Source organism: Taudactylus pleione, unplaced genomic scaffold (genome assembly GCF_031769625.1).
Source record: "Taudactylus pleione unplaced genomic scaffold, aTauple2 ptg000018l, whole genome shotgun sequence".
In the NCBI taxonomy this organism is placed as follows: domain Eukaryota; kingdom Metazoa; phylum Chordata; class Amphibia; order Anura; family Myobatrachidae; genus Taudactylus; species Taudactylus pleione.
The window spans coordinates 16,967,045-16,994,783 of NW_028284420.1; the positions used below are offsets into that span (position 1 = coordinate 16,967,045).

Sequence of the window (27,739 nt, forward strand, 5' to 3'; positions counted from 1 at the left end):
AAAACAATCTGCTACATATACTGTACACTACCAGTTTCAGCAAAACAGTTACCACCTTATATTGGTAAAATAAATAATAAATTATCATTACCGATGGTTTTCTTACATTAACAGTCAGACCCCAGATCTGACATCCTACCTCTTCCCTCAATTATAATTATACCAAAACCAGCCAACCAGATCTGACAACCCCCCCCCTCCTTCCTTAATTGTTATCAATCTCAGACCTGACATGCCTTCCTTAATGAAAATCAAGTCCCAGAACTACCCGCAGATCTGACAATCCCCCGAGCCCTGCATCAAAAAATTATATTTGAGAACTGACCCTCCCTAGCCTGATACCCCCACCCCAATCCCTCAATGAAAATCATGTTCCAGATTTGATACCACAATTTCTCCATGAAACTAATGCCCCAGAACTTTCCCTTCAAGACTGATAAACCCTCCCAAATCTCCCACTCCCTCAATAAAAATCATGTGCCAGAACTGCCCCTAAATAACCCTCCTCCCCATGCAACAAAAGAGCTTCTCCGCCTCCTCCCTAACAACCCCCTGAGTATAGCTGATGAGGACCAAAGCCATACATTCCAGGTTTCCATAATCCTGAGGTTATGTGATCTTCAGTATAGTGCAGTGGTTCCCAAATTGTGCGCTGTGGCACCCTGGGGTGCCTCGGGACACATGCAGGGGTGCCTCAGTTGGTTGTCCAGCACCAAATCAAATTATTTATGGTCAATGTAATGTAAATATGTGGACAAACAGAAGTGTAAACCTGTCCACCACCACATAACTGAGCCTAAGGATGACAGGTCAGCACAATTTACTTCACTTTACTACATTATTTTCTGAATCTCTCAATAACAAACTTAAACTTAGGGGTGCCGTGAAAACAATGCTGATGCTCTAGGGCGTGATTCAAAAAAGTTTGGGAACCACTGGTATAGTGACTTATGTTATATAATAAACAAACAAGGAATCACAATTTAATATACATGTAATTTTAATAACCAATGTCATATGTTTAGCGAGCCACCGTGCCCGAAGCGTGGCGAGCAAACACTTTTGGCCTTCTGTTCTGTACCTTGCTCCTCCCCCTGTTGTCACGAGATAAATGGTTGTGACGTCAGACGTCCCGTAAACCTCTTCACTTTAGACCTAACTGTAACCGGACATAGTAGCAGTGGCGGGGAGTCAGGTAGGGAGAATTCTGGCTGGCCACTCCGAGTGTGACTAGTGAGCATCCTCTGACTGCTGGTGTGGCCCTAAATGCCTAAAAGTATACCAGCCCGGCCTGGGGGGCAGATGGCATCCTGCCCACTGGCCCATGACTGAGCGTATGCTACTGATGCAGACCAGCAATCATCTTGTGATAGTTGCAACACACACAAGAGTATTTTTAGTGAGTGTTTTTTACACCCGAGATTTGGGGCACTATTATGGCATACTGCACTAGCCCCGTCATGAGGTTGTGGATATTACATGTTTATGGGTTGCCTAAATTCCTAAAAGAAGTCTAACTCCTGGCATCTCCTCCTGCTTGTGTCTGTGAGTTATTTTGATGTAGGGTGAGTAAATGGTGTTTGATGGTCAATATGGTATGGATTGTACAGACTATTTGCTGTAACGACCAAGCATATGTTCGACTTTTGTGTGAGAATAGATATTCACAGATCTTGTTATCTTGCAATTGTTTCCATTACATAAACCACAAAAATTACATGTGTAGCAACCAAATTGAGTGGGATTAAAACTAGATTTTTGGTCTGCTATAAAACACTACAACCTGGCCGATGAGACCAGACTAAAGTGTCATTACAAGATTCCATGTAATGATGAGAATAATAGCCTCATTACGCATTTGCACAATATTGCATAAGTCGCCAATGGAATCTGGCCTTGTCTTCCTAGTCTTAACCCAGCCCCACCACACTGCAGAAAGAATTGACAGTCCCAGTTCTATGTATTGGCTATTAATTCTGTGAAATGCAAATTTACTAATACAGTACATGGTGAGATTCTGCAAAATAGTGAAGCAATAGCATTACTTGGAAGATAGCGTTGCCAGGATCTGAAGTTTCCGCAATATAAAGCCTATTTTGTTGAATTCTGGACCCAATCCTTGACCTCCTACCAGCTCAAAAGAAGGAGCTAATCCAGCATTGAAGGGTACGGAAAAATGTGGAGGGAACATTAACCGGCAAATTCTGAAACAAGTAGAGAACCCACAAGAAATATCTTGTTCTAGGATGTTAAATCCGATTTAAGAGCACTAAGGTGTGGAGTATAGTTAGCTGTTAAAAGAGAGGCTATATCCCCAGTGACATAAAAATCCCTAGATAATTAACCCTAGCTGGTCGCCCACGAAAGTGAAAGCTGAGGAGCTTTTTAGTCAGCGGGCAAAGGAAGAAGTCCGGTATTTCTGTTTTGTCCGGATTGATTTCAAAGTTGGAAAATGAACCCAATTGGAGGATTACTCTGAATATGTTCAGGAGGGAGGTCAGGGGTTTGGTGAGCAAAACATTGTCAGCATAAAGAGCAAGTTTCTGCTCCTGGGGACCAACTCTAACATCGAAAATATCATGGTTATTCCATAGATGAGCTGCCAGAGTTCCATGATAAGGGCAACTATCCACAGGGAGAGAGGGCAACCTTGGCGTGTGCCATTTGTTAACGAGAAAGAGTGTGACAGAGAGCCATTTATCAGAATGTATGCTGAGGGATTACAGTAGAGGGCAGAGATGCCAGTAAGAAATTCCCCCTCAAGGCCATAAGTTTCAAGGACCCGTATCATAAAAGACCAGTCAACACGACTGAATACTCTCTCAGCATACAAAGCTATGGCAAGAGCTGGATTCTTAAGATGGGTACACACCTATACAATCGTCGGACCATTCTGACGATTTCGACCCGTCTTTTGTTATCGAAAGACTGTGTATGCACTTTTGATAATTTATTGTCACATGAAAACTGGTCGAATCGAAGGATCGCATCTTATGTGCAGTTTAATATTCATCCATTTTGGCCGGGCCAGATCGGACCAAAAGTGCAGGGTGTACACACCTTCGACCGTTCTAGGTTCGAAACTAGGTATTTGAAGGTTCCATATCAAAAGTTTCTAAGGACCCCTATATACCACCCAATGGTGAAAACTGTATATAACACATGTAGCTTTGACAAGGAAGATAGTCCCCCTCAGCTCTGGGCCCCATAGCAGCTGCAACCCTTACACCTATGGTAGTTATGCCCATGACTGTATGACAGTATTAACAGGTAGATGATTTTAATTTGTTATTCTTTCCACACAGACTACAGCATTTGGCCAATTATAAATTAAATAGATTTTCTTCAAAATAGTTCCACACCTGATGCAAATGACGTCAGAAATTTAGGCCAATTCATCTCGTCATACCTTCTCATAGACGGCAACTATGAAAAGTAGGCAGGGCTGGCTTAACAATGTTTTACACACATAAAATGGGCTGGTACATTTCTACACACACTTCAGGAAAGTAGCATCAGACTATCACTGCAGGAATCCAGAAAGATGAAACTATATATACCTCCCTAAATAAAATGTGTACTTAAGAAATATCTGTTCGTACATTATCCCTCTCTGTGAATGACCCTTAGATCTAATCCCCTTCCCACTCAAAGTAATTGTAAGGTCAGTAGTCTGCAAGCACAATACAGAACCACCGGCCATGGACCAGCCAGAGGTTACTATAATGCTTCCATATTCATAAAAAAAAATTCCAATAACAGAACTCACAGATGTTGCTGTAGAATACAAGAAAAGCAGGCCAAATCCCCAACAAATTAATTGCTAATGGAACTGAATATACAGATACAGCTATATAAAACATTTTCTTTAGACACCCATGGTGTAATTGTTTGCTTCAGTTTATCTGTAAGGGGTCTATGCATCATCACTTAATTTCTTCAAAAGTAGGTGAAACTTAAGATATTCACCTATTTTTGTAGAAATTAAGTGTCAGGGTTATTCATCATTCATGTTAGACAGTATTATAATGCTATACTATAGTACTATAGTATGTGGATGTGAAAATTATGAAATTTACCAAGGTCCGAAAATGCATTTTTTTCGTAACTTGACAGTGATACTGTACGCCATCCTGAGATGGCGTACAACACCCGATAAAGCAGATTGATCTGAAAAGATCCATCCCTGCTGTGTCCTCTTACCTGCAGCAACTCCCTCCTGGCTCAAAGAGAAGTCTTCCTGTGAGCCGGGACGAGAGGGCACAGCAGCAGTGGTGGGGGACCTACACGGGGCTACAAGTCTGACCGAGGTCCAAGTCTCCGGCGGCAGCTGCAGCAGTTTTGAGGAGGATGGGGGGGCTTGGACACGGCATTTCAGCGGCTACAGGGGACCTACTCAGTGTTGCAGGTCTGAGAGGGGGTGGGGGGGCACAGTCTCTAAATGTTTCTGCAGAAATGTGAACACAGCGCTCACCATATCAGTAGCTGGATGTAAAGCCTTTAATGGACAATTATGGCATTTTGGTTTCTGACATCTTAACCATATAGGGTGGGATGTATCATGCATCACATTTTCAATGCGATACATCATACCACTTACAGAATGAATAGCGGTGAACACGTATGAATGTAGTTTTGCCATTTAAACTGCAAAGGATTGCTCTTCCGATAAGAGATGTCCTTCGCGGTGTGTGAGGACTTCTGATTTTATGAGCTGTTGGGCACACTGGGAGTGATCATATTGGATCCCTCTCGGGGAATTATCTGAAAAATAGCTCATAGGCTTCTTATAGGCGATGCCATCTATAGATCTATAGATGTGTTGCCTTTCGAGTGCAGGTTTGACCACATTTTATTGTTAGTACATCCCGCCCATACCCTTTCAGAACTTATTCTTAACATAGTAATGAGAATGACAACAGAATGTGGTGGCAAAAGCGTGCATCAGCCATCTTGAATTAAAAAAGCGTCTGCCTCTTCCCAGGGGATATCTGAAAAGCTGGGGGGAGATGATATAGGTACAGCTTGAGGTTGCCCAAGAGCTATGCAGACACAACTATGAGGAGCAGAGAAAGGGCAGCTGTAATCAGAGCTGAGTAATGGTAATCAATTGCCAATACAACTATCACTTGGTAAAAGAAGTTAGAGAAAGAGCTAAATGGAGAGGTAACAGCCATTACCCATTAACCAATGAAACTACTGCATGCAAGGTAGATAAACGGTTTTAATCGGGAAGCAACAGACTACACAAGGGTGCCTATCTGCAGGGTTCCCACCACGGGTGATGTGGCTGACCTTGGGGAGGTGGGCATCAGCAAAGCCCTTACTGGAAGGTGAGTGGACTCAATTATTGCACCATTATGCCATTGGCATGACTACTCTTACCTATCTGCACAACACCAAAGAACTAAGCAAGGATAGAATGGTGGGACGATCAGTTGTAAAGAGGCTGATCACAGCTGAAAACTGATAATATAAAGCATCCTAACGGGTCCTACTACCCACTCATTGGCCCACACATAACCCCAACAACCACTAAAATATACAGCAAACGGTGCCTTCCACCCTAGAAGTAACTATTTGTTTTATTGTGCTTATATAGGTGTACAACCATCTGTGTTGTTATGTCATGCCTCTATGCCTGCTACATTTAGATGTTTTGTGTCTGTCACCGATTTGTTTCCTTTGTCATATGTTCAGGACTCTAGGATATGGTGGTTACGCTCCTAGAAACATCATAATAGTCCCAAAGTCTGCACACTCTCATGATTGAGCTCTTAATGAACCAGAGCTATCGTCTTAATTGTGATAATATGGCTTTTGGCAACATATTAGTAGATATTATAGGCATAAGGAAACATAGGCCAAAATAAGAAGAAAATCTACTTTTCCACCAAATGGTATAATATATTTAGAATAATAAGTATTATTATTATATTCATTTTGTTTTCTATTTAACTATGAGGGACATACAGGAGTCACAAGAGTTGATTCCCTAATATTATTCAAGGTAAATTTGATCTAACAGTAACTGGCAGCAACTTACATGGCCGTAGAGAGCCAGCCAAGGCACCATTACTATTGGGGGTGAGTTCTAATTGTGCGAGGCATGGCCATACCCCCTTAAGAAAAAAAAACTATTTGCCACACTATAGCACCCTGGGAAGGAGGGTGCTGTGAGCCCCTCAGCCCAGCACAAATCCAGGGGGGGCGCGATCAGTGTGACCACTCCCCCCCACAGGCAGAGGAGAGGAGATGAGAATGGTCTCCTTGGTCTCACACTACAGCCCAGCACACATCAGTGTGTGCTGGGCTGCTGACAGGCAAGAGGAAGGGAGGGTGGCGTCGGATCGGGGCCCCCTCCGGGCCCCTCCAACAAGCCCGTGCCTGGATAATAAGTACTCGCCCTCCCTCTCGGCAACTCTGACAATGTACTAATAGATCCAGTTTGACCAGATCTATTGGTTCAGGCTGTCAGAGGAAGCCAGAGCCAAGCATTCTTACCTAGCAAATCTGTCACTGACCGGATGTTCTCTGTGTCGCAGAGAGCTGGAGCCTACTTACTGGATCCGGCGAAGATGGCCTCCTCGGGCACCCATATTTCCACCACGGCTGGGACTTCAGCAAAGCCATCTGCAGCCTGTCCTCCTTCCTGTTGCTGTGTGCAGGTGGCCGCGGCTCCCTAGGAGCGCGCTTGCTGACCTGCTAGAAATATTTAATGCAGCATCTGACCAGGGTCACAGTGCAGAAGCTGGGAGATCAGCTGACCAGAGGGAGGACATCGCCCTGCACTCAGGTAAGTTTTTTTTTTTACTATTTTTTTTTTAGCAGTGATCAACTTGTGGTATGTTTAGAACACACAGTTGATGACTGGAGCCCGGCTCCCGGCTCTGTTCTGCCTGTTAGAGCGGAGCTGGAGTCAGGGAACCGGGAGAGACCCTGGATAATGCCATCTCCAGGTGGTGTTATTATCACAGGGCTTCCCCCGGTATTTTTTCACATTTTATTTTTTAGTAAATCTCAGGCAGATCACATTTCCCATTACAGTTATGGGAAATGTGATGTGTTTATAAAAAATATGTGATAATTAGGGCTTGGAGTACAATTTTATGAATTTTACTCCAATTGCCCCTTAGTAAATTTAGATGATACTAAAATAATGTGAAAAGAGTGTGAAAACACCCTTTTTCACTTTATATAGTAAAAATAATGTTAATAAATAGAGCCCATTGTGAGAAGTGGAGGAGGTGTGGCCAGTGCTGTGTGGGTGTGACCAGTGCCATGTGGGTGTGTACATCCCCTACACTATCAGCTCCAATGTCTCCCTAAATATGTAAAAATATAAAAATTGCATAATTTTGTCAGCAAAATACAATTACAATTTTAATTCCTATGATTTATGGTCAACCGTTTGGCCAGCTGGGTTGCTGGTCATCAACATGCAGGGTGATGGGTCTATTTTTATGTGGAGGCCTGAGCTGTAGTTCCATCCACCCCATTGGTAACGTGGCCCTGCATATATGCATAGGTAGGAACTTCAGCCGCATACCCGGATATTTCACCAGTCCCTTACAATAGGCTATCACAGACAGGGACTAAAATCAAAGTAATTAACAGTAGTTCCTGATTGCAACAAGTTCTGGATTATTAAATATTCATCACCTGTTCCATATACTTGGTCCTCCACTGAGTGCTCATGTTTCCTTTGTAGCAAGTCAATGTTTATAATTGGCAGTGTAATACATTGCCAACATCTCCAAATGGAAAGTTTCCACCTATAGGGGATTACTTATAAGCAATGGTTAACTAATCCATCAGAAATGATTGATTAAGTTAGTGACAGCATTTGTATGACTCATTGCTAATTATTGCTATAAACAAATGCATTTGCACTTTGTAGATAATTAAATATTGTAATGTGTACATCCGCAATGCTTAACATGAACAATTCCCACTATACCAAACTGGTATATATAGAATGTACATTTATATTTTCTCTAAGTCACTGGTAGCAGAAACTACACTTATTACTTAATAGTATACTGAAATTAGTTTTTGTAATTTTTAGGACAAATTGTACTTTTTTTTAATATATTAGTTATTACAATACGAGGGAAGGGGTAGCATTATTAGGAAAACATTGCTATTTTTTAATATGGTTCCTGTACCTGACAAATATATAAATATTTTGCTGCATTTATTCTACTGGAAAAATGTTCTACTCTGTGTTTTTGTATGCAGTTTGTCATTCGCTTAACATTGGATGTTGTTTTCAATGCCAAACAGAGAGATTTAATACTAGCTGGGATACCCAGAATTGCCCAGCTTGAAGACTGGACCCTGAAGTACACCTGCAGCCTTTATTTGTTTACATTGTCCTCACCTATATCCCCATTACATTGAACCTGAAAAGGACCCCACTGTTTGCTAACATGCATGCAAAACAGTGGCATAACCACTGTGGGAGCAAGGGGTGTGGCTGCTTTGGTGCCTGCGCTGCCTCTGTGGCCCTCTGCTCCCCCTGCACCCAGTCACGCACACAAGGTGGGCCAATCCAGTCAGGGCTGCCAAGGGGGTCCTGGGTGTCAGCGGTGTTGATTTGGTGCCGGGCCGCCAGCTGATTACAGCTGGGGCACTGGCAGGCAGACATGGAGAGACAGCACCGGTCTTGAGGCAATCAGAGCTCACAGACCAGCAGCCAATCAGCAGTGGTGGCTTCTGATTGGTTGCCGATCCCCAAGTTTTGATTGGCTTGCCACCGGTGCCAGATTCAAATTGCACCAGCACTGGCTGTTCATGTCTGTCGCTGCTTACAGGTGTGTCAGCTGTAATTAGCTAGTGGCCCTGCCCCAAATGTATACCTGCTGGCTGCTGATGGCACACTTGGTGAGACGAGAGGCTGCTAGAGGGAGATGGGGCGGTGAGTTGCTGGGGGGGGCATAATGTGTAAGGGGCATTACTGTGTGGCATAATGTTATGAGGGGCATTACTGTGTAGTATAATGTCTATGGGGCATTACTGTGTAGTGTAAGGGTCATTACTGTGTGGCATAATGTATAAGGGGTACTACTACTGTGTGGCATAATGTGTATAAGGGGTACTATTGTGTGGTATAACATGAATGGGCTCTGTGTGGGTGTAAATATATGTGTTTTTCACCTCTGGGGGGCCTTCTAAAGATCTTGCTTTGTGGCCCAAAAGTTCTAATTATGCCCTTGCATGCAAACACAGAGGGCTGACTAATATATATGGTCAGTTTAAAAAGGACTAACTCTGGATTTAATATGAACTTGCATGAGTCATATAGTTTGACATTTGTTCAGACTGTAAAGGGGAGTATCCACTTAGCGATTTAGCCAAACGATTGCACGATAATGACATCGTTATCATGCAATCGCTTGCAAATCGCGCATGCATCTTGCATGCATTGGGCATGTTTTGGTTGGAAGTGACCAGTTATGCGCGTGCCCGAAGGTCACTTCTGACGTCCGACATCGCCCGTACATGCTGGTCAACGATGTCGTCAGGTTCAGCATGTGCGGGGATGAGGGATGTGCCGGGACTGAACGAGTGGACGTTCAGTCTAGGCACATCACTAGCTATACAAACAAGAGCACAATTGCAATGTCGTAATCGTGCTCTCGTTTGTATATCTGCAAGTGGATACCCGCCTTAAGGTTAAAAGGATACTTTTGTAGCTTTCTCACAGGTTTTTTGCAGACTGCCAAATTCCACTTGAACCTGTGTAATTTAACAGTGTTGCTATTTTTAGGGATTGTGTGACAGTGTGTGGCCCTGACGAAGTTCAAACCTAGGGCTTGATTCATTACTGATCACAACTGCGATTACGCACGCAGGCAGCCGATTGTAGCTTTCTGCACATGTGTATGCATCACAGTGCGCGTGCGCAAAGGCCTCACTGAGATCAGATCGTGATCGCTGTGACTCCGCAGACCCAACGCAGAGTGATTGACAGGAAGTGAGCTTTTGTGGGTGGTGACGGGGGGTGGGGGTGGTAAATGAAACTCAGGCTTGCCAGTGCATTAGCATGCTGTTACAGAGGCATGCATAAAATAGCCACTGGGATGCCATACATTGGTGAGGTTAGCAATGTCTGAGTAAGCCTTGGTGCAAGTGTGCGAGAGGCTCCGATGGAACTCGATGTTACCGATGATTTCACAGACTTGCATTACGGACAGTAGCGGCTCCAGGCACGGGCAAGCCGGTCCGTCGCCCGGAGCGCTACTGTTTCCGGAGGGCACAGGAAATGCCCACCTCCCTCCCAGCGCTATGGGATATATTTAAGCTCAGCTGGGAGGGAGTGGAGGAGGGAAGGGGCGGCAACACAGGACGGCGCTGGGCGCAGCACAGCCTAGCGCCGGCCCTGATTACGGATGTGTGTAAGGTGAAGTGGGAGTCCTTATGTTAGGCTGCAACGGCCTTGCGATAGCAATCATTAGCATATTATTGCAGTGAGACTGCATGCGTAATTGCAGCTGCGATCACAATAGCAATCCGTAATGAATCAGGCCTCTAGTCCAAAACCTAATCCTGGTCAAACTACACCACCCTGCCAAATTTGGTGGAGCTAGGTCCAAAACTCTGGCCGTGCATAAAGGACAAACAGACAGACAGACAAGCTTTCTTGCTTATTATATAGATATGGTTTACAAACCACACATAAAAACACCAAACAGCATGCCATTTGGCGACATCGCACTTCAGTAATTGTAGTGTTTATAGGAATACATAATATGTGTATATTATATTACAGGTTACACTGAATCATATAATGTTATATATTAATGGTGCGTGTATACAGTATAAGTTCATTATATTTTTGCACATTATAGTTTTTATTATTTTATTTTTCATTCAGTAAATATCTAAGCCAGTGTTATAGGGATTCTCTCATCTGTGGAAACCCTCTTAATGGTGCCACCAGCGTTTCCCATTTACATTGTTCTATATTGAACACCATATTTACTGTATATATATATATTAGGGATGTGCAGGCTCGGATAGGTTCGAGTTTGCACGTGGAGTTCGGATTTTTCCCTCCAAAAAAACGGAACTCAGAACGAGGCAAAACGTCATCTTACATGGACGAACATCATCATTCCTGGACAAAAGACCAGGAATGATGATGTTCGTCCATGTAAGATGACGTTTTGCCTCGTTCTGAGTTCCGTTTTTTTGGAGGGAAAAATCCGAACTCCACGTGCAAACTCGAACCTATCCGAGCCTGCACATCCCTAATATATATATATATATATATATATATATTGTACCTCCCAACATGAACCCATTCCAGGAGGGACAAAATACTCTGCTCCTAGACCTCCCTCTTAATTAATGATTGCCATCACCTGTGTTGAAACACCTTTCTTATCAATTAACTAGTTCAACACAGGTGACAGCAATCATAAATTAAGAGGGAGGTCTAGGAGCAGAGCATTTTGTCCCTCCTGGAATGGGTCATGTTGGGAGGTATGTATATACAGTATAATACTGCACATCTTCTAATTTAATATAGAGAAGGCAGGTTAAGATTGTCTAATGATAATTGTTTGCAAATGTTACTAGTAGATATATATGGCCGTCACATTCTTGGCTTTCTGATGTCATGATAAACATGATATATTGTACACTGGTGTCATGTGCTGTGTCATGTCATGCACTAATCTGGTCAGCATTTGGGGTGTTATGAATAAAATTGTGGGCAATCACTCCAATAGCAAAATTTTGTGGGAGAACCCAACAATCCTTCTCCATTCCCTCCATGCTTCTCATGCATTCACAGGCCCCCACACATGCTCAGAGAAATATAGTTGGGGCTTGGCTACCGTCACTGTCTGCCCTCATAGTCACAACACCCCCTGTGGCAGCTATATTTTCACCTCTGTTTGAGGGTATATTTACTGAAAGGGCATAGGTTTGTTTGTGTGTATGCTTTGTTTATTTGGCTGATGATAACCTTTAATCTCACCACACAAGTGGACAGACGATGTGGACAAACTTAGCTAGAATTAGTCCCTAGTGGGGACCTTTATGGTCACTAAAAGTGAAAAAAATCCAATGTGCTTATTAATGTTCCTGAAGGGTAAAAATAAAAGAAAATACTTCTGGTTCCAATCCCTGCTTGCAATCATTTGCAGTATGTTGTAATGGGCCCCACAGGATATGACATTCATCCCAACCACTTAATGCCTGGGTCTTTCTGATTTTATTATCCACATGTAGTAGGCCTATCTGCAAGTTGGAGAAACAAAATCAGGGGGGACAATTAAATCTAAATGTCTGTGCACGGCTTTAGTTATTAATGAGAGCTTGTAAGAAAACAAATAGAAGGTGATAATAAAAGAAACGTTTCCTAATTTATACTGTTATACTGGGCGTTGAGGCTGGTCACTGACTCATGTGAAGAAAAGAGCATGTCAGAAGTGATAGAGGGGGCACGTGCATTACGTGTGTGTGTTTGGGGATGGGGAGCAATGAAGGACACAGAACACAAGAAAATGGAGCATTCTGCATCCAAAATACACTGCTGTACCACTGCCACTCCTAACCACAGGGCAATTGACCAACACAGGAACAGAAAGTACAATGCAGATGATAAATGTGGGGCCATATTTTTATTTAAGTATTTATTTATTTATAAACAGCTATATACAATATTTGTATGTTCTCATAAATCACTGTCAGTGGCATATCGTGTATGTGCACCACACACTCTGCACACGTAACAGATACATACTATGCTATTGTATCTTCAAAATAATGCTCCAGCTCAGAAGATAGCAAATAACCATACCGATAATCTTTGCTATCTTCTGCACATATACCATATTTGAGAAGACATCACAGGAATGATGGCACCGCCAGCAGCCAGGTAACCTGGGTGCGGAAGGGGGGCAGCAACAATTGCACACAAGTCTCCTTATTTGTTAAAACCCTAAAACACCCTGATAACTAAGTCTATAAAACTGCAGATACAATGGAGTCAATAACAATCCTGTTTAACTCATTAATGTGATACTGCCATGCACATTTTTATCTTATGATGGATTCTCCAGAAGCTGATATTAATGTCAGCAATGCTCTGGAGGGGATATGACTAACTGCTTTCAGATAGTGCAGTATGCTCTAGAGTGGGGCCTCTGACAACCTCTTTAGCCTCAGAAATCAGTATATATGGAGATCTCAGATCTAGCACCTCACAGAAAAACTGACTGCTCGGTGTTAATCTAAAGCAACTGTAGTTTAAAAGGAATATTGCAGAACTATTCCCCATCTGGTGTTTAAAGGTAAAAAAAAGCTGCTCTCGTAACACTAAAACCAGCATGAGAAGAAAGCAAACACTCTAGGCGTTATGTCACCATTGTTCCTGTATTGTAAGGGACCAAAGTACTGTATGTATGCTTGTATTAACTTACCATAGTACAGTGATGTGTAACATGTTGACTATATTATATATATAATTATATATATATATATATATATATATATATACACGATACTATGCAAAAGTTTTAGGTAGGTGTGGAGAAAATGCTGCAAAGTAAGAATGCTTTTATAAATATAAGTGTTAGTTTATTTTTAGCAATTAACAAAATGCAAAGTGAATGAACAGAAGAGAAATCTAAATCAAATCAATATTTGGTGTGACCACTCTGCCTTAAAAACAGCATCAGTTGTTCTAGGCACACTTGCACAAAGTCAGGAATTTTGTAGGATTATAATCAGGTGTATGACTAACCAATCATACCAAACAGGTGATAATGATCATCATTTTCATAGGTAGTTTGAAACACAGTCATTAACTGAAACAGAAACAGCTGTGTAAGAGGCTTAAAACTGGGTGAGGAACAGCCAAACTCTGCTACAAAGGTGAGGTTGTGGAAGACCATTTCATGTCACAGGTCATATACCATGGTAAGATTGAGCACAACAACAAGACACAAGGTAGTTATACTGCATCAGCAAGGTCTCTCCCAGGCAAGGGTTTCAAGATGTTCTGTTCAAGCTCTTTTGTAGAAGCACAAAGAAACGGGCAACGTTGAGGATGCAGTGGTCGGACAAGGAAATAGTGCATGAGATGAAAGACATGTCATGCTTACTTCCCTTCTAAATCAGCAGGGAAGTAAGCATTAAGCATGTGCCATCAGCTCAGAACTTGCTGAAAACCAGTGGGATCCAGGTACACCCATCTACTGTTTGGAGATGTCTGGCCAGAAGTGGACTTCATGGAAGAATTTCGGCCAAAAAGCCATACTGTACTTTTGACGTGGAAATAAGGCCAAGCAACTCAACTATGCATGAAAACATAGGAACTGGGGTGCAGAAAAATTGCAGCAGGTGCTCTGGACTGATGGGTCAAAATGTTAAATATTTGGCTGTAAGAAGGCAGTTGTTTGCCGATGGGCTGGAGAACGGTACAATAATGAGTGTCTGCAGGCAACAGTGAAGCATGGTGGAGGTTCCTTGCAAGTTTGGGGCTGCATTTCAGCAAATGGAGTTGGGGATTTGGTCAGGATTAATGGTGTCCTCAATGCTGAGAAATACAGGTAGGTACTTATCCATCATGCAATACCATCAAGGAGGCGTCTGATTGGCTCCAAATTTATTCTGCAGCAGGACAACCACCCCAAACATACAGCCAATGCAGGGCCGCAACTAGGGGGGGCTAGAGGTGCACGTGCACCGGGTGCCGGATTGCAGGGGGTGAAAAAAGCTGACTCGAGGTGGCTTGGGAGCTGCAGACTCAGAAAATGGCCATCCAAAAATGGCCGCTGCCAAAGAGGAGACAAATGCTAGAGTTCCTTACTGGCCCTCTAGTGTCTGTCTCCTCTTTGGCGGTGGCCATTTTTGGATGGCCATTTTCAGCAAATTCCATGCTGAAAGCGGCCATCCAAAAATGGCCGCCACCTAGCAGGAGACAGATACTAGAGGTACTACTTGACCTCTAGTGTCTGTTAGGCCAGCGCAATGCACACAGCGTTCCCGGCTGAAAGCTACATCCTCTCCCATGAAATCCCCTAGCAACGAGCATAAACCCCCCTGGCAACAAGCATGAAACCCCATGGCAAGAAGCATAAACCTCATGGCAATGAGCATGTAACCCCTGGCAAAGACCATGTAACCCCATGGCAACAAGCATAAACCCCATGGCAACGAGCATTAACCCCATGGCAACGAGCATGTAACCCCTGACAACGAGCAGGTAATTTTAAAGTAATTAGAAGCCTTACTGTGGGGGGTATGAAAATGGTGTTGAGCAAATATGTGGCACTTTGGTAATAGGCATTACAGTGTGTGGCATAATGTGTAATGGGCATTATGGTGTGTGGAATAATGTAAGTCATTATACCAGGGACATCTGAGTAGTGCACTGCCTTATGGAGGAGCAAGGACAAACTTCAGGTACAGGAAGGGAGGGGGCGCAAAATTGCTGCCTTGCACCGGGTGACAGATATCCTAGTTTCAGCCCTGGCCAATGTCATTAAGAACTATCTTCAGCTTAAAAAAGAACAAAGAGTCCTGGAAGTGATGATATGGCCACCACAGAGCCCTGATCTCAACATCATTGAGTCTGTCTGGGATTACTTGAAGAGACAGAAGGATTTGAGCAAGCTTACATCCACAGAAGATCTGTGCTTAGTTCTCCAAGATGTTTGGACCAACCTCCCTGCCAAGTTCCTTCAAAAACTGTGTGCATGTGTACCTAGAAGGATTAATGCTGTTTTGAAGGCAAAGAGGAGTATTCAATATGAAACGTTAACTTCACTGTCGAAGTTAACGTTTCATATCGGAGTTTTTTCCTGCGTTAAAGTCTGGTGCGCGCTCCCGCTTATCCCCGTATTCAATATAAAATTATCGAAAACGGGAAACTCCGAAGTTGGATTTGCGTAAAGTTACGAATTTTTCCTTAAAATAATTGTAAGACCCCCCTAAAGTTGTAAAAACATGGGGGAACACTATGGGTACCCCCGTTTTAGCCTTTAATTGAAAGTCGGGGATTTAAATAGCCGCAGCAGGTGTTTTTTTTCCCGACATTGAAGAAGTGATGCAGAAGAGCACTTAGGTTATTTTTTTCGTTTTTTTAGTGGTCCCATCAAATTTGGGGTACATGAAAATGGGTACTAGCATATTTTGATGTCCCTAAAGTAAGTTTTTAAAAATTCTGCATTTGTGCACCTGCCGCTATAATTCTATTCTTCAAAACACCTGCCGCATACATGCAGAATAGCCCTGAACCTATTTCCCTATTGTTTAACAATTTTTTCCCATTTTTTTTTTTTTTGCACCCCAATTTTTTAATTAATTTTTTGTGGTGTCCCTATTTTTTTTTTTTACTTTTTTTGACACAGTTCTTTTTTAAATGTCAATCTCAGGGGTGCAGGCTATTTTTTTAAGCCTGCACCCCTAAACCCCAATTCTGCACTTTTTTTCGACACCTATTCAATGGTGAAAAGTTATCACCGTTTTTTATCAAAAACTTCTCAAAACTACGATAAGTCTTTGAAATTGAATAGGGTGTAAAACTAAAACCTGCGATAATGACGTCATAATTGCGATATTAACGCAAAAACGATGTTATCGCTCCCATATTGAATACCCCTAAAAGAGTGGTCACACAAAATATTGATTTGACTTAGATTTCTCTTTTGTTCATTCACTTTGCATTTTGTTCATTGATAAAAATAACCTATTAACACTTCTATTATTTAAAGCATTCTTACTTTGCAGCAGTTTTTCCACACCTGCCTAAAATGTTTGCACAGTACTGTATATAAATAAAATATTATAGTAATAATGATGATGATGACAGTTTCTACAAAATAATCCTGTCCTGGGTCTAATACCAGCCACATAAAGTGTGACCACTGTGGGCATTTTGATTGTCTTGGAATAAAATAGCCAGATGCCGCTTGATGTGTAAAGCCAAAATGTTTGTTTTATCTGATAAAAATCCAATTAGGGTTGATCAGATTATTAGAATGTTGGTAAATCCAATTTAGCAATACCTACATGTATGTGTAATCATTGGCTGACCACACAGCATGGGGCAGTGTGATTTGCAGCTTTGTATACAAGTGCTTAGACCCTCTACAGAACACAATCACACACTCTGCTGTCATAAAATCAATTACCATTACATCAGAAAACAATTATTAGCAATAGTCAATATTTTTGCAGCCAAGCCAAGGCTATTCTCACCCACACAAGGGGTTCTGTTTACTTCTGTAAGGAAGCCATTTCCGTATACCATGTGTCACATGAACAGTACAACACCAAAGATGAAGGCTTAGCTGAAACCCCAAAACAACTATATACTTCTCTATAAATACAAAAATATCTATTTCTCTTCATTTAATTCAAAGTATATTTATTTTTTGCTTGTTTGTTTGTTTGTTTGTTTTATAAACTATCTGCATACCAGCAGTAGATTTATTGCAATCTAATGTTAACTGTCTTTGGATGGTAGAACCTCTTGAGCCCTTGAGGAATGTATGTGCAAATGGAAGTGGGCGACTTACCAGTCTTTTCTGTGGTTTGATGAGTGGCCTGTTCATTCCATTCATTTTATGGTACAGTCCACAGGCATTACACAGGTAGTGTCCAGTGCCATCTCGTCTCCACAGTGGGGTGGACATCGCCCCACAGTTGACACATTCTCTCCCCTCACCATGGAAGTCTTCAAGATATTCTGCAGAAAAGCAGTTGAAATGATTATTAGCAGCTGGTATGTCCATTGTAGGAACACGTCAAGCCTGTAATAGTTTCAGGGCTATACAGGTTTGGCATTGCAATGTGAATCTACTAATAGAATACAATGCAAAACTGTAATGAAAAGTATTAAAATAATAATAATAATTTGTACTACAGTACTAAAAATTGACAATGACCAGAGTAGTTTAAAAAAAAAATTGTATCCCTATAAACATTTATTAACTATGTCAGAACTTCAATGTTTAATGGAACTAATAGGATCTACAGTATACTATAGATTATAAGAATATTAAAATTTGCTGCATTGTTATGTAGTTATACAGTTAATGAACTGCCTGTGACTTTTAGTGCTATTATAATTTACAGTAAGAAGTGCAAATCCACTCATTTATTCAGAATGCCTGGCTTTGGAGAATCTGTACAAAGGTTTTTGAGCACCATCCCTAACATCTATTAATATAACCTATCTAGTAGCACGCCTAACAATTACAGTTATAGCAAACCAGGACTTTGGCTGGAGATAAACTATGCCATACCTGTATGAAATTCCTTTTTTTACAGGCTTGAAAGTATTGTTACATTTTGTTTCAGAGACAGGATACAAAGTTAAATACACAATGACAACTAGTAATATGCCTTTATACCTGTAGGAGGACAAAGAAAAACGTAACAAAAAAATCTAGGATAAAATTCTGAGCCACAATCCTGCCAGGATATGTATGCAACTATATATCATAGAGACACATGATATGTATGTATATATATATATATATATATATATATATATATATATATATATATGTTTAAATTCCGCTCCAAGTGTTTGCATCAACATTTGCAATTCTAGCATTTTTACCCCATGAGGGGAACATTTGCACTAACTATTCATCAAATACTTAAAAGGTAAATGCAGAGTTAATACCAAAACTTTTGTAAGTCACTATATACAATGTATAGTCAATCGTCTTGCTTTATGTCAAAATCTGAAAACATGATTAATACAGTATGGAGTTCTACAAGCTGTTCTTTCATATAGGACAGATCTGTACGCCAACCAGTGATTATGAACAGCATTTTTGCTGTGGTTTTACAGAGTAATAAATAACTGTACTGTGTTGCAAAAAGTCATTTTAAAGTTTGTCTCAGAATATTATGGGGCCATTGGGACAGGAAATATACAGGGACCAGAGTCATGTCCAGTCCCTTAATAATTCCCCAGGGAACATACACAATTTGCTGCTGGAAAATGAATGTTATTTGTTGCAGCCTGCCTGCAGAATACTGCTCAGAATTAAACGCTGGTGAGGGATCATTATATGACCAGTAGATGCAACTGGAAGCCTAGAACCTGCTTGAAATCAGTAGCCAAAAAGTGACATAATTGGAATGTGTCACCAGGTACTAGTTTAATGATGTTTTCTTTCTGATCTGATTTTCTCCCCTACATCAGCATTTAGATTCTCTGTCACATTTCAGTAGCACTCCAGTTAATGTTAAACGCTGTAATCAGTATTTGGGTGAGCCCTCTGTGACCTGACTTTAATGTATAGATCTACAATATTTTCTCTGTGTAACATATAAACGATCTCTGCTGCCAAGCTCTCTGCACGTATTAATTGGTGCGAGTGATGCATAGCTCCCAACCAGGGCAATGGTGATTTTGGAGAAGGGTTGGGGTGCAGATTTATTACATGCAGCCATTTAACCCATTACAGTTTTCCCTGGAAACCTCAGCCAGATTAACCCGTTCACAGTGAGGCTTGTCTGTTCCCAGAGGTCCTCACAGTGCCGGACATTAAATGATTAGCTCAGTGTTATTGTAAGATGATAAAAGGAGGAGGGGGCTTGGAAACTTTCCTAAACTCAATCACATAGTTTTCCATGCTGACTGCTGGCGACAGGCAGGCTGGGGCTGATGGAGTGCTCATGGCTCACAGCTCAGGGTCCGGACAGATTCTGGGGAGCTCCTACAATGCAGATCTATCACACGGAGCTGACAAATGACAGACCCTGGGAGGGGGAGCAGGGGGCAGATTCCCCAGTCTCTCTGACAAATACTTGGAGCATCCTCCAGTTTGAGGAAGACCCTGAACCAATATGTGAAAAAGACGCTACACACATACACACAAGACTTTTCAACTTAACACACAGATTGTACACAAAAGTATGATGTACATACAGTTTGTATAACAGGTCAATGTCATGTACACACAGAGATATTGTGTAAAACTAAGCAATGAGAAGTACATACAAGAGATAGTGTACAAATGGCATTGTGAAGAACAGGCAGCACACAACCGGACAGTTCGGCGTACACACAGAGATTGTTTAACTAGACATCGTGATGTAGATGTGACATGTACTAATTGGTCAGACTTTGTTCATTTAGAGTAATTATCTTGAGGGTCATGCCAATGGTAACTAAACTGGTCAGCACAATGTGCTGTATAGCCAGCTCTACAGGTAGAGGAGACTTTCTAATACATTTTTTAAGAACTGCTTCACATAAGACCCTGGAAAGGGATAAGACTCAGGAGAACTGTGAGGGAATCTCTTTAGGGACACTGAAGACCAGGATTTATCCCGTGTAAAATCCATATTTTTTTTTTAACTATATTTGTATTTTTCATTAAGTTTATCATTTTATTGTCAACAAGCAGAATATTAGGAGTTTTAGATATTTCTGCCCTGTGCCCTTCTGTTTTTATCCCTAATCTCCGGCAAGGGCTAATGGCTATCTCATGTCAGGGGCATCTTACCTATGGCTTGGGACATTATAATGTTTCTGGTACGTCCTCCTGACCTGCTCTGCAAATTACATGTACTGCCAGATGTCATTAGTAATAATGCTATACTTGTGTTATGTTATACAAGGCACCAGTATCCCAATTTATATATTTATTAACAATAATTCTTACTTTGTATATAAAAGAAAATACATTATCAATAAATACTATAAATATAAATGAAAAAGCGCTATCACAGACAAAAATTGGCGATGTAGATGATATGTATCATTAATTAATATTACTTAAGGGAGAGAGAGATTTAGGAAAGGGGGGAGGGACAGAAAAGAGAATGTGAAGGAGGGGAACCGTGACAATAACAATATATTAGACGGCTCCGTCCAGTCTCTGTACACACTGCCTCTGCTCATTAATGATAAAGCAACCAGCTCAGCTGCTGTATTATTACCAGTTATTTATATAGCGCACACATATTCCGCAGCGCTTTACAGAGAATATTTGGCCATTCACATCAGTCCCTGCCCCAGTGGAGCTTACAATCTATGTTCCCTATCACATGCTCACACACACATACACACTACAGTTAATTTCTGTTTGGAGTCATGTAACCTACTAGTATATTTTTGGAATGTGGGAGGAAACTGGAGTACCCGTAGGAAACCCACGAAAGCACAGGGAGAATATACAAACTCCACACAGTTACAGGCCATAGTGGGAATCGAACCCATGACCTCAGTGCTGTGAGGCAGTAATGCTAACCATTACACCTTCTGTGCTTCCCTATATATATATAGATAGATAGATATCTATCTATCTATCTATCAGCTGATAATGCAGCTTGTACAAATCCTGGCCTGTCCGTTGACTTGTGTAAACTTAACTCCACACAGTGATCGCTTTGACATTACTAATATTTAGGGTCAATTACTCCCTTGGAGTGATCATTCGCTGATAACTAAACTTGTAGTCATTCCCTTATCTTCACCTGTCAAATCGAGAAAAGTTTTCAACTACAAAACAAAATCCAGGCAGCCAAGTGACTTATTCTCCATAGGTCTCTGCTAGCCCTCATTTCCTCCATAGTCTTCTCAAATCCTCATTACCTATGGTGGTATGATCTGGCATAATAGAGAGGAAATAAAGAATATCTGACCAGTGATCTATAATAGGTTTAGGCAATCTACGGCTTGCGTGTTGTTGTGGAACTGCAAGACCCAGCATTTTCACTGTCAGATCTACCATGGCCTGCCTAAACGTTATCAGTGGCTGGTAGGACATGCATAGACTTATAGTTCTTCAATAAGCGTTTGACAGGGCATGCTGGGACGAAGCTACTAGCTTACCGAGGTTGGCCCAACATACTAGAGCCTGTAATGCTAGCACTGTAGCAGAAATACAAGTTACCTAGTTTATATTATTACAGTAGACACACCTGAGCCACAGATCTAGCAAGGAGCTTCTGGGGCACAATATGGCTCTCCTACCCCATATTACGTTGTTGCACATGATGTGTTGCACAGTAAAACAACGTATTTCTGTCCCTGTCGATCATACATAACTGATCTCACTTGTGATTGTTCTAAAGCAACAAATCAGTGTGTTTCTCCCATGTTTTTAGGAATGACATTTATCTATTGAATGTAATGGAAGAAATGCTTTCTGTGACATTAATTATAATACGTATTTACTAAAAGGTTTCCCATGTCAGTACATCTCCAGGGGTCTGACTCCTCAATACTATTTTAAAAAAATAAAGGTGAATAATAGAGGCTAGTACCCTCTATTCAAGGTCCACTTATTATTATTAGTAGTGTATGTGCGTGTATGTATGTTTGAATAGGATATATATATATATATATATATATATATATATATATATATATATATATATATATCATTGTAATTTTTTAATTAGCGTTATTACTGTAATTTTCAGTACAGAAAGCTATGTAACCGAATAAACAAAAGAATAATCTATACAATCAGTACTGACATATATTCATGTTTTATGTAAAGCAGTATTTTACTACCAATACAAAGATATTGATCTGTATTGCTTGCTTTCAGAAACGATATTATCCTTTGTTGTAATCACAATCACTTAATATAGTCTAAATACAAATATTTATTATACAACTATTTAGATTATAATAAATGTGATAATCAAATACAGATATGAATAAAGGAGTAAAGCGATTTACCTAATAAAAATCTGCGAAATTAAATAACGGAAACCTGCATATAAAATATGGATATTATTGCAGGTCGGTAGTAGGATCCAGTGCAAATGAAATGCGAATAATGTCGTATAAATGGTATTTTTGTAACATAATAGAACCTACAATGAGTATTATTCCTAAATTGCTACTAGTAACTGTCAAATGTTTACATTGCAACATCAGCAAAAGCCAACCACAAATAGATTGTCACTGGTAATAATTGTACCTGCACAGACTATGTGGTATTTTAATTAAGGTTTGCATAGTACTCTAATACCGCCAGCTACATTATATAATATATATATATATATATATATATATATATATATATATACAATATCAAAATGAATCACAGCAAATCTTTGCTAGTTGTCAACGTTTCAGTGACATACACTTTTATCAAGACACGTCTTGATAAATGTGTATGTCACTGAAACGTTGACAACTAGCAAAGGTTTGCTGTGATTCATTTTGATATTGTGAAGTCTCTACGAGTGCCACCCGATTCACCGTGGACATACATGCTACTACATGGGAAAGGCACCGGAGCCATATTCATTTAGTCTGAGTGCCGGATATACTGGACATATATATATATATATATACACACACACACACACCTGTTCCTGTTGGATTTGTGATCATGACAAAAAAAAGATACCTATTGGGATCGAATCGTTGATCTGTCCTGTAAAAATTTAGTATGGTGTGAATATTTAGCTATTTGTCTGGCGAGTGTCTCTCTATGCATATGTGTATGTGTGTATACAGCTATCTCCTCTCCTGTATGTATTATATATATATATATATATATAAATAATTGACATACATACATACCACCCACATAATATGCAGATACACATTATAAACACGCAACTGATTTATTGCACATTAATTTATTATTTCTATAAGCCTATCTGTATTTGAAGACATCTATTGAGTATTCTTTATTATTATATTTACAACGATTCAGAAAGGCCGGGATAGATTTTGTAGAGTGGAAAACACTAATAAGTCGTGGATTTGTGATTTTATTGTAGCTATGTGTTTGTTATGCCTGTGTTATTTATTAAATAAACGCTATGATAAAGTTGTAAAACGTCTACTACATTAAATTAAATATAGGGAACATAATACAATACATCTCATTATTATTTTCAAATAAAAATACATTCATTTAAAAGCAGGTATGACTCAAATATGCTTTTGGATATCTGAATAATAACTACAAGTATTTAAAATTGCAGGTTAAGTCCTATTATAAAACAATTGATCAATAATATTGCCCATGCAACCTGACACCTGGCAGGACTAAACTGTCGCTGCTGGTTAATTGTAACAAGTTATTTGTCCCAGCAAAGTTGCTGTAGGAGTCACTACGGCATTTGTTTCATGCAACTGTGGATGGTGATAACTAGATAACACAACTGACGATCTCTCCGTCTCTCTCTCTACAAATATTATGCCTATTTATCTAGATGCATCTATAGATTGCAAGCTCATATGAGCAGGGCCCTCTACCCTTTATCTTCTCTAGATAATTATGCAAACTGCACACCTGTAAAAGGTAACTAGTTGCATTTAAATACTATTTGTATTAGGCTGTACTTATGATTCCTGTTTTCAGTTTTATACCCTTGTACACGATAAAGACCCATTGAGGCACAATAATAATAATAATAATAATAATAATAATAATAATAATAATACTACTAATAATAATATCTATCTCTCTCATATATTTTAATGTATGATAATGAATTATTATTGTCATTATCATTATGCCTTAAGGCACCTTATAATAATAAAATGTATGTATATAGCAGCAGTATACTTCATTGTGCTTTACAGTTGGGGACAGACAATAACAAATCAAGACTAGTATTAATATAGATGTACAAGATAAAAGGGCTCTGCTTGCAAGCTTACATTCTATAATAAAATAGAATTTTAATACATGAAGTTTAATGCACTTATGTCTCATAGGAGAAATTGGAATACAGTGGTTAGCTTGGCTATTTGTTTTACCTATTTATCTATCTCTCTATCTCATATCTCTCTATCTCATATCTCTCTATCTCATATCTCTCTATCTCTCTATCTCATATCTATATCTCATATCTATATCTCTATCTCATATCTATCTATCTATCTATCTATCTATCTATCTATCTAGCTATCTAGCTATCTATCTATCTATCTATCTATCTATCTATCTATCTATCTATCTATCTAATAAAGCTGAATCGATTTCCATGATACTTTCGTTTTTGTCACTGTCTGTATTTACGTATTGGAAACATATGAAATAAATACTATATATATATATATATATATATATATATATATATATATATATTTATATATATATATTCAATTAATAGTTAGCTAAAACAAACTTTGAACTGTACCTATTGTATTGCGGATCTTACGTATCTCACTAATATTCCATATTATTGAGCTAATGCATGTACTATGCTATGCTTTCTCAGTCAATATTAGAAACGTGAGTGCTATTTAAAGACAGATATGTACGCATGATGGTGAGCAGATTGAATGGCTGATAGAATAAACATGAGTGTAAATACACGGATACAGATAAATACAGCAAAACACTCTGTAACCATCACCTTGGGCAACCTGTGTCCGTCACTCCTAGGGCTGATGCACCACTGCCCACTTCTGTGACATTGTGATACCTTCTGGCCACTAAAGAGCTCGGCTGCAAGCCCCGCAACACCGAGTATGAGATTACCCATAACAGCAGCAGGTCACAGGAGTGTCTGGTGCCTGTACTCACCCAGGCTGGATCTCCTCCCGTGTAGCGCTGACCTGCCCTGCAGGCTGTGGAGCATCGAGCTGTCAAAGTGGCCCGCTGCCCAGGATGGGGGCATCTCGCTGCTGACATAGGGATAGGGGCTGGAGTAGGAGCCATTCACCGAGCGCACCAGGGCATTGCCGTACTGTTCCCGGGTCCCCCCACTCAGCATCAGGGGGCTCTGATAGGCTCCTTCCCTCACACTGTTGTTGCCCACGGGTGGGCTGTGCGAGTAGGAGAACCCGGAGGGTGTATGGGGACTGCTGGCATTGAAGGCGTGACTGTCGCTGGCTGTCTGTGGCCAGCCCGGGTGGCTGCCCAGGTGGTGCCCCTGATGGGCGCCCTCGCAGCTCTGCAGGTAGGGTAAGGTCTGCAGCATGGCCGGCACCCGGCTGGTGGGCACATAGACCGGGGGGCTGGCTGCCGGGTGTAGAAAGTTGGCAGAGTCATGGGCATAGGCGGACTGGCCGTGGCTGGAGGTGAGGGCCAGGCTCTGGTACATCTTCCTCCTCCGGCCGCAATCCCCAGGCTCCTGCTATAGCAATGACGCTGCGCTCCGGGCCCTGCACAGCCGGACAGCGAGTCCCCACCGGAGACTGTTCCTGCAACTGAGGGAGAAGACACAGGTTAGGGAGAGATCTCAGCTCTAACTGGCTGCCTGGGGGAGGAAGGGGGGGCGCTTCCTGTGGAAGGAGGTGTGTGGGGGGGTCCACACTATATTCCTGTAAGGGGCATAGACATTATATACTATCATGAGGGAGAGTAATATGAGGGACATTGGGCACATACAGGGCAGTAGAATAGCGCAGAGATGTTACGCAGAACGTACCTATGTACTAACAAAGAGAGATAGAGGCAGCAGCGCGTAGTGTAAGCGGTACTGTGCATGCCTGTGCCCGGGGCCCCGCTGCCGCTATGTGTCCAGCACGGATCACAGGCTCCTGATAACACAGGGAATAAATCCTGCGTGGAGTGTCTGCATCTAACGCAAACATTTGTACTGTGATAACGCGGACACATCGCTCATTACATGATATCAGGCAGCAGCGGCGTAAATCAGTGTCCTTGCAGATCTCCCGGCATTGCGTACAACCTCCCCTGGTTTATCTGTCAGATAAGGACAGCCGGCGAGATAGGGCTGGAGGGGAGAGATACTCACTGTGGCGGGTGTGAGCTGCAGGAGAGGAGAGCCGGCTGCCGGGCGCAGTGGATGGCAGGAGACAGAGTCATACAGCGCTGTACAAAACTTCACAGAGTGACGCCCGGTTAGGGTGAGATCCGCCTCTCCCGTGCGCTGCTGCCCTGTAAGTGAGAGGACGCGGCTGCCAGCGGCGGGGGGGAGTATTGGGGGAAGGGGGGAGGGGTCACGTGACTGCTACTTACTATCATTGCTGTCATTGCTACATGCGCTCACCGGTGCAATAGTGATAGCAGTATACTCATCACCTACCGGCACCGACTCTGGAATCCGTTCACTAGCCCAATAATCTGGTACCTGACTGGCATCAACTTGTGTATATGTCGAAGGGTGGGAGATAAACAACCATTTGCTGTGCATAATACGCAGGGGTACACACATATATAACTAGATAGATCGCTCGATCTATAGATAGTTCTAGCTATACATTATTGATTACTTAATATACCCATTTTTGGATAATTTACTCGTTACCATATAGCAGAGTATGAATATTTGTTTGATAAAAATACAGTTGTGGGTATGAACATCATTTGATTACAAAATAATTTTGGGTAAACACTTCATTTGGTTACAGCATAGTTCTGGGTATGTAAATGATTTGGTTCCAGTAATAGTTATAGGTAACAATATTATTCTGAATTGTATTTGTTAGCTCTGTAGTCCTGGTTATGATTTACTATCAATATTAGATGTAGGCATGACTGTGGTAACAGTATAGGTTTGGGTCTGCGTTTTACAGCAATATAGCTCTGAGTAGCAACATAGTTCTGGGTATATATGTTATATAGCAACAACATAGTTCTGGGTATATATGTTATATAGCAACAACATAGTTCTGGGTATATATGTTATATAGCAACAACATAGTTCTGGGTATGCCATCATTTAGGTGATGTTTATTATTATTTATACTAATATGAGTTAAATAATTGTATCAGCTATTTGGTCTATTTTACACTTCTTGGGCACTCAAAATGTCAGTTTATACAAATTAAAAGTATTTTATAGTTACGGGTCTATA

At 41.0% G+C, this 27,739-nt stretch overlaps 1 protein-coding gene across 2 annotated transcripts in view; it reads right to left on the bottom strand.

The window, feature by feature from the left end:
- Positions 1-26,794, bottom strand: part of GATA5 (GATA binding protein 5) — a 41,299-nt gene extending 14,505 nt beyond the window's left edge. The window contains exons 1-3 of one of the 2 annotated variants that reach the window (XM_088482914.1): positions 26,677-26,794; positions 25,500-26,125; positions 17,541-17,710 (exon numbers count right to left, since the gene is read on the bottom strand). In XM_088482914.1, coding sequence (XP_088339040.1) covers positions 17,541-17,710; positions 25,500-26,019 — 690 coding nt within the window. In that variant the 5' untranslated portion in view covers positions 26,020-26,125; positions 26,677-26,794. Of the gene's footprint in view, positions 1-17,540; positions 17,711-25,499; positions 26,126-26,346; positions 26,426-26,676 lie in introns of those variants that run through there. The other variant, XM_088482923.1, reaches the window with a different exon arrangement.
- Between the last annotated feature and the right edge of the window lie 945 nt (positions 26,795-27,739).